At 30.1% G+C, this 9,063-nt stretch overlaps 1 protein-coding gene across 3 annotated transcripts; it reads right to left on the bottom strand.

Moving 5' to 3' along the window:
• Positions 1-555: 555 nt before the first annotated feature.
• Positions 556-8,739, bottom strand: LOC132745583 (protein turtle homolog B-like). 3 transcript variants are annotated; one of them, XM_060734532.1, is made up of 9 exons: positions 7,089-8,739; positions 6,469-6,801; positions 5,918-6,196; positions 5,341-5,592; positions 3,934-4,185; positions 3,248-3,370; positions 2,975-3,038; positions 2,352-2,437; positions 556-2,082 (listed from the first exon to the last, which is right to left on the bottom strand). In XM_060734532.1, exons 2-9 carry the CDS (start codon positions 6,659-6,661, stop codon positions 2,009-2,011), a joined length of 1,323 nt encoding a protein of 440 aa, XP_060590515.1. In that variant the 5' UTR covers positions 6,662-6,801; positions 7,089-8,739; the 3' UTR covers positions 556-2,008. The 3 variants fall into 3 exon arrangements, with proteins under 3 accessions (XP_060590515.1, XP_060590513.1, XP_060590514.1); XM_060734530.1 differs by having other exon boundaries at positions 7,198-8,739; XM_060734531.1 differs by having other exon boundaries at positions 2,975-3,032; positions 7,198-8,739.
• Between the last annotated feature and the right edge of the window lie 324 nt (positions 8,740-9,063).

Raw genomic sequence — 9,063 nt, 5'->3', positions numbered from 1 at the left:
TGAAATCATAAAATGTGTATGTTTCGCTCTTCCTCGTGAAACTAAGTGATATTATATACAAAAATAACTGAAAAGTCAAACATACGATGCGAATCTATTTATTTAACGGTAGCTCAAATGACAGAATCAGTTTGTCATTTTATACATTTTTCTTGACCAAAGTGAAGTGTTCTAAAGCGCAAATTTAATCATAACAATAATAAAAAAAACAAGAGCACTGCAAAGGCGGTACTATATACGCACGCCCGAATATAAATTTGTTTGAGTAACCAAAATTAATTTTTGAATTAGAGAAGAGATCAAATCAAGAACTTGTCTAAAAATATTTTATATGTTATTTTAATTATCCCTTTAATTCTATATGACCTCCAAGGTGGGGGCAGTTTTTACCTTAAATTCATAATTTATAAAACTTTACACGCGTCTAATAAGTGCAAAATATAGAGGCATATTATTGATACACAAAAAGATAAGACTTCTTTACTACTTTTCATATACCTTAGTCTACATAAAGAAAGTGACTCCCGGGGTAGGGCCAATTTTGATCTGATATCACTTTTGTAGAAATCTATAGATTGATGCTACGTGTCAAATATTTTAGCTCTAGGCTTAAAGTTTCACACAGTAAGTCTTAAATATGTTTTCCTACATAAGTCTATATAAATCAAGTGACCCCTAACATGTGTTCTTATTATAAGGAATATGTCTGCCATAAAGTTTTAATGTCTTTCTATCGGTTCAAAAGATACAGAGTGGGCACGAAAGTTTGTAATTCATACAAAATAATACGCGTGACCTTGACCCGAGGAAGGTTAAGCCTGCGCTCTGCACATCGTCTCAGTATGGTAAACATTTCTGCTAAGTAGTTTAATTTCCTTCCACCGGTTCAAAAGATACAGACCGGACATGAAAACTGTAAACAGACGGACGTCCAGGTGCACAACAATATACGCCGATTTCTTTCGGGCATATTAAAAGCTATATGAGCATTTAAGCATGCTATTAAAAAGTAATATCCAAGAAGAAAACATTTTTGCATATAGCAATATAAAGTGTATCTCATGAAATAGTATTATAAAAGTTATCAACGGTTAAATTATACTGTTTCCATAAGTATATGGTCGATTCTTGAAAGAGTTCTAATAAAGAATGATTAGTTTGCTTAATACACATGAATATTGTACGTTAACGGAAGAAATGTTACGGAAGTAAATTATTACAGTACTAATTCAAGTTGGTTTTCGCGCAATTCGTTCTAAAGAACTTTACAAACATATTTCATTCATGCGGGCATTTTGGAATTATATGAACTATTTTTATAGCAGATATATAGATATGTACAGTTAAAGCAGATAGATACCTTGAAGGCAAGGAATTGTCATTATATTCATGACTGAGCATGGGACACAGTAATTTAGTACATACTAACATACAAACATTACAAGTATAACTGTTCAGATTTTTCTAAAATAGAGAAAAAAACAAAACACTCTTCATATTTTTACAACACCGAGACAAACATACTAGATAAATAAGTCATCTTATGATTCACTAACAACACATGTACAAAGCAAATATTTTTTTTTGTTCAGTTTCATTCAAAACAGTTGCTTGTAGACTTATTTTCAATCGATTTTAAATCTTTCATTGAACAGCTGCGCCGTTAATATGTTTTTTTTTCTTGTTTCCTTTTTGCGTTCCCTAAATCAAGTAAGGAACGTTTATCTCTTTCTGCCTCTGCATTTTTCCAATGATAATTCACGGTTCCCCTTTTTGTCTCAGAAAAGTCCAGAAAATAAATTATTGAGTACAAAATATCCTTCTAAAATAGCCTGACATACTTGTCAATTTGAATGTCTTTGCACAAATAAACTTTTAAACAATGTCTAATTCTTGTACTAGCGCTTTTGAACTTATGAAAATTAATCTTTTAGGAAATGTCATTTTTTACCGCATGTAAATACTATTTAGTTATGCATGTGAACATATGACAAACGAATTGAATATTTTAATTTTCGGCTTCAGCTTTGTTTCTTTCCGGAATGCTCATGTTTTCATATGTACTTACTGTAGCATCATCTCCTGAAAAATATTATGTACAAATATAATACTTAAGCAATCGCATCAAAAAACAAATCGTTAATAAATAACAAAATAAAAAAGATGGATTTTAACTGAGGATGGAAACTTTGATTGCATTGGAATGATCATAATGTTTCTAAAAAAACTTCTAAGATTTAGTTGAAACAAGCTTTTTAAGAACGTTGTAACAGCTAAATCTTTGTAGATATTTTGTGCTGTTTTATTGAGACAAATGTAGAATAAACATTACTATAAATGACTGCAGATACCTATGATAGACAAATTAATCTCGCCGTAAACATTGTTTCTTGTTCTATGTTTCAAGTCTTCATACACCCTATTTTCAGATCCTTGCCTGAAAATTGTATTCTCAATAAAGTGTTTCACTTCCAAGACATAAATGTTGACATGTTTATGTTAACAGTTTAAATATATAGTTTATTTAGAAATGAACTATATAAAAAAAGTAAAATTAAATAACTAAAACATAAGCAACCAACTGTAAGGGTCTTACAATCTACTTACTATTAAAAGTACGTCGTACCTCTATACAGATGTTAAAAAGCTTGCTACTATTTTAACACGCTAATATTTCTTGCAACCATATATAAGAATAAATTATTCCCTAACAAATATATCAGTCTTATTCTAAGTGTTGTTTAGTAAACATTTTGCACATGTGTTAATTGCTTTCAACAAAGATTTTTACAGAAATATTTCCATTTATGAACTTTGGTATGGATTTTTATATATTACAAACATTTAATCAGTTGTGTACCCTATGTGTCATATTCTTCCACGAAAATGGTCTTATATCATACTACCAATTCAGATATTATTTTGATATTTACAAACAAATATACTAGTACTACATATTTACGAAATATCTTACACGTTCGATTGAGAAAAGGTAACTGTTGTGTTGTCTGTTTTATTCTTGGAAACGAATTCTGAAACTAATGAACATCATTACTATTATGGTTTGTTAATGTGAAAATATGACATTTATAAATACAATCTTACATCAGATATCACATGCCATTGGTCATTACTGCTTTTAAAACAAAAAAGAATGATGTAAGGATATTTTAAAAGGAAATGTACATCGAAATATTAAGCTCAATCTCAAATATGATATTATACAATGAATTAGAAAAATTCTTACGTTGTTGACAACAAAACGGTACTTTCCTTTTGTAAATGAAAAATGTACCCAACCCAAGAAAAATGATAGTAAGTGATTGAACCGTCGCCAAACATATAATCGCTGTGGTAAAATATGAGTTGTCTGTATAAAATATAAAACAAAATATTGCAATATCAATGTGCCCTTCATATGATTATTGTTAGAAAAAACCAACATATCCTTATACTACTATCAAGGACTGTAATAAAAAAATCACACTTTTCAATCTCAAATAAATAAATAAATTCATAACCCTAATTGCACTGTAAGCGGACGATTTTTTAGCCTTAACTAAAAACCGTTTTCTGCTTTTTATAAACAGCTTGTCACTCTGTCATTTGTAGGTAAATATTCATATGCAAATGGGAAACAAACACTATTTCACTCTAAAAGAAAATAACCCCACGGACCTATATCAAGTTATTTGTTTATAACATGGGGCTTTAACGAAGAAATTTAGAAATATTCACAGCGGCGTCTTCCCTTTATATTGTCTATTTATTGACTCCCGTGATAATACCATTACGTATACACGAAACTCTAAAATATAAACATCATTGTTATGCATCAATCAGGAAAACATTTATTTAAATTTATTATAAATGTTCTATAAAAATGTAGTTAATAATTGTTTATTAAATATGAGATAGGAATTTAACTATTACCAGAAACGAAAACGCTGACTGTTTGTTCAACTATGCGGCCATCTGAACGTCTTGCTGTGCATGTATATTCCCCTGTATCTTCTGTGGTAACGTCTCCTAGACTAAGAATGTTGTCTTTGCTGTGTTCTCCCCAGGATATGATGCATGGTGGATTACATTCAGATGTACATATGATTTCAGGCATGGTGTCTCCACTAACCAAATTATAGTGTGTCTTTCTTGGTGACAACTCGAGGGATTGAAGTGGTCGATCTTTGGATATGAACATATTAACGTTATTAAATTGCACATTTTCCTGTATCTGTTATTTATTACATTTTAAATTGGTATTATCGATTTATTGAAATATTAACTCAAACGTCTAGTTAAAGTGAATTGGTCTATTATAGAAAGTATATTATACAATATATAATTACGTTGAAAATACTAAATATCAAACATAATAACAAACCACAAAAGAAACATATTATATTGATGTAGTTGCTTAGCATGCGATAGATTATCCAATATTACATATTTTTATACCAGGTAATAAAGTGTTCTTGAGCAAAATATTATTATTCATCATATAAATGTTCAGACTAACACACTTTGAATTTAATACCAGGGTTCTTTTTCAAGTAATATTTTTTAAGACTATCCAATTACTTAATATGTATTTTTACAATAACGTATACATGCATATAATATAATTGTGTTATGTATCCTTAGGCATTCGCTAATCTGTTCGTGTCATATTGCACTGAATATAGCAGATTTATTGTAACTGGGATAATTTATATGAGGTAATGCAGATTTCGTGAATAATGCACAGAAGAAACGCTGTTTCAGTATCAAAAAGTACCTGAATCATATCTTATCTGCTTCCTTAAAGTATAATATTGTTTACTACAAAATAGTTCGGCCGGTTTACTACCGAAATACTCATTCCGGCAGATTCGGCGTTTTATTTTGCACAAATCGTGCGTTACATGCATGCTTAACTTGATTCACACAGTGCTATTTAATGGCTGATATTAATATGATAACAGTATTCTTATTTTACATCACAAATCTTATGTCAGGATATGATAGTTATTGGTCTAGCTCATGCCTTTTTATTTATTGTTATAAAGCTTTGAATCATTTTTTTAATATAAAGAGCATCGAAACATGAGGAGGGTGTTTTGATGTTATCATCAGCAAAAAGATAATACATTCCCTGTCTAACTAGAATTAATGAATCAATTAACAAGCATTTTAATATGACTTTTCTTTTATTCAGCAGCGTGTACATGTATAATGAATGCTACATTTTTCATCAAATGTACGTGTTCATTTAGACGGCAATAGACACGCTCCGGTTCAGTTTGAATTCATCGCGTATTCATTTATAAATTTATAGCGGAAATAAGTAACAAGACTTACCAGCAACAAAAATACTGATAGTCTGTTGTACGATCTGACCACCAATTCTACTAGCAGTACATGTGTACTCTCCTGAATCTTCCTTCTTAACAGTTCTAAGACTTAGAGTCTCTCTCTCGCTGTGTTCTCCCCAGGAAAGGTTACATGGTGGATTACATTCAGATGTACATGTTATATCAGGCATGATATCTCCACTGACCATATAGTAGTGTGTCTTTTTTGGTACCAGCGTCAAAGGATGGCTTGGTCCGTCTGTGTAAATGTAAAATACACACAACAATTCAGTCGCAGACTTTATTATTTTTATTAAATCTTATTATTAAATAGCGAAACTAGTAATTGAAAACATACTAATAAAACATTTTAAGTGTATTCAATACTTAGACAACAGGCTATCACTTGAAATGTTTATATATTTCAAACTAAATCTTGCACAAATGTACAGCAATGCAGGAGTAAATTTTGTTCAGTATGACGTGTGTATTGTTTTAAACGGACTACTAAGAATATATTGTTAAAACACATGATTTACTTTCTTGTATTTAATGTTATGAAACATATGTCATTCACGTCTTACATCTAACAGTTACTGTGGTATTTATATCGCTGATTCTCCCGTCATCCTGTATAGCGCGGTAAGTTATATTCCTTCCATTGAGGCCTCTTCTAATCATAGGTATCCAAATAAAACCATCTTCTTGTATAAACCTGGCAGATTGATTGGTAGATTTACCATCTAATAACCAGACCATAGTTGCGTTTGTTAACGGCCGGCTTATCTGTGAAGCATGCGGATGCGCAAACACATATATTGGTTCATTTTCTTCTTGACTATGACTTGGCTCAATTCTTGTTCCTTTAAGTTGGTATTAAAGTTTAATAGTAATGTACACTTTCAATTTTTTTCACATCGACTGAGATAAATAAAATAATTTTCTTTTGCTCGTTATTTATTTATCTTATTCACTAATCAAAGACATTTTTTTCCAAATGTGGCAAACGTTTACTTATATAATGAGTAAGATGCTTCGTTAGATTATGCAATCATGGATGAAAAAAATAAATTCGATTAAAGGAACATCAACTCGAAAATTATTTCTATTTTTCAGTTTTATAGATAATACTCACGCATTACATAAAGGATATAACAAGCGTAATCACGACCACGTATTCGGTATGTCCCATTATCCTCCATACTGACGTTGTTTAGATGTATTCTAAGAGTGAATTGATCATCAGAGTAAGAAGGAATACTTATGTTTGATCTATTTTTCCAAGAAACATCAACATGCAAAGTATCTATTATAGAGAATTGAAACATACGGACATAACCAAGATGTCCTTTATTTGATCCTGATGTCTTTTCAATATGTATATGAAAAAAATGGTAGTCAGTGGAGTTGTAGAGAAAAGTTGATGTTGTTCCCTCTGGTGTAAATATCGTTTGATAAAAACCACATTCTGCAGAAAAAAGGGGAAATGATAAAACATAAACATGTTCGCATAAAGTCATATTTTTGTGTAAAGATTCTGTATTGTGAAAAATCTAATAACATAAAACTTTATCTGAAATTTAAGAAAAAAAGGAAAGCAACATTATATTAACGATTTTTGTTGTTGTGAAAAGTTGATTAAATGAAAAGCAACTTGATATACTAAATAATTTAATCTGTTCTTTAATACTGTTATTCTGTTCTTTAATACTGTTATCAGTAACATCGCCACAAGCGTATCATAATTTTATTTACCATTTTCTACGAATTTTGAGTTTTCTTAATTCACGAATGTACAAGCATCCAAATACGCACGAACAATATCTTGATACATAAATAAGTCATATACTTTAACAACCATTACCTCTGCTGTATCCACCAACTAAAGCGCTAGAAGAAAAAAATCCAACGAAATATAAAACAAGCAAACGAAAACACGACATTTTCAAACTGGTTTTGAATTATTTAAGAAATAACACTGTCATAATCAGGAAGTGTCTGTATGTTATCCATTATGTAATTGGCGGATTTTAAGTATAAGATAACTTAAGCGTCAGGACATATGAATACTTGACTATGCCTGCTATAGTTTAAGTAAATATGCAATTGTTTAATCTAGTGTAAAAACTATACATGTATAATAAAACTAAATTATGCTGTATACCGTAACGTATAAGTTTATAGATAAAGTCAATATGTTTGTGCCGATGAGTCCCCTATAAAGAATATGCATAACGTTATCTTATGGAAGATAAATTGCTGCCAAAGTTATATTCTGCTTTCTTACATTGTTTATTCTAGATTCTATATGCCTGCAAGTAAATTTATCCATTGAACTTATAAAAATAGTTATGTCATGCTGCATTCTTACATTGTAAATTGCAGTTTTTTCTTTCATAGAAAAGAGTTTTTGCGTCCTACTCAGTATATCACCTTTACTTACAGGATGATTTTTAATACAGCTAATGAATATGGTTATGCTTTATTATAAATTTCATGTTTCACAGCTGTAAGGATCCATTCTTAGCTCGTTTTAAACATTTAATTGAATATTGAATATTGCTATTATTATGTGTTTGTAATTTGTTATTAAACCTCTTACAATAATTAAGTTGGTTTAAACAAATTTATTCAACATTACATTCAACATGTGAACAATATTTACAAAACACATTTTTGGGATTGGGCAAAAAGCTATAAGGCCTATGAGTGTTCTCTTCCAGTTTTAACAATTTACATAAGCACAGATCATGGCATAATCATACACAATGGTTTGTTGAAGTATTCAAAGACATTCACAAGTATTTTACAATGTAACGTATGTAAGAGAAAACAGTAAAAAAGAAAACAAATGAGAAAAAAAATGATTAAAAAATAAAGCTAACTATAAAAAAGACAAAGTGATACTTAAGTAAATTGTTACGTTTTAGAATTTAACAAGAAGTAGCAAATAATATGTTATTTGATTGCTTTTAGTTGTATATACTGTATATAAGCAGATACCCAGATTAGATAAACATGGAATATTTAAGGAAAAAATATATAAGACAAATTGAGGAAGAAATGGATGAACAATGATGGAACAATAACGAGAAACTAAGATGCATAATCTAGTAACTATCCAATATTTTAGACATCTCTGATTTTATGTAAGCTAAAGCGTTTTAATTCTTGGATATATTTTGAACTGAATAATGAATAATTAAGCTGTGTGTTGTTTAGAATTGATCATACTAAGTTCCGCCTTGACAGTTCTCTAAGAACAACACCAGAAAGTAAAAGCGGAACTTTACGTACAATAGCACTGCCATCTTCATAATGTAACAACTTTCAAACACCCGAAAGACGATTCCAATTTCAATCTGCGTTCCCATGTTTATCATAATTTTGAAATGCAGGAAAATACTTTAACGTACCTCTTGATATCATTCAATAATAACATACTAGATAAAATAGATAAATATGTACTCGGTCAACATATGTTTACACATATTTGGTTCATTTCCTCATTATTCTATTCCTGCAATCTTTCGCTTGAAAGCTATAAATGTTCATGCTGCAATATTGAGACACATTCTTTCTTATCTTTTTTCATATTTCATTTTAAATCTTCCTTAACGGTCACACCATGATGCATTCAATGTTTCTAGTTCTGCAGAATCCCAGCGGTGTTTAGTAATTTCTATCAAATGAAAGATTATTCAACAAGCTTTCCAGGGATGCCATTGAA

The sequence above is a fragment of the Ruditapes philippinarum genome, unplaced genomic scaffold (genome assembly GCF_026571515.1).
Source record: "Ruditapes philippinarum isolate M1 unplaced genomic scaffold, ASM2657151v2 ctg4907_1_1_1_1, whole genome shotgun sequence".
Classification (NCBI taxonomy): Eukaryota; Metazoa; Mollusca; class Bivalvia; order Venerida; family Veneridae; genus Ruditapes; species Ruditapes philippinarum.
The sequence above is the reverse complement of the archived record's forward strand: the minus strand, read 5'-3'. Positions and strand labels throughout refer to the sequence as shown.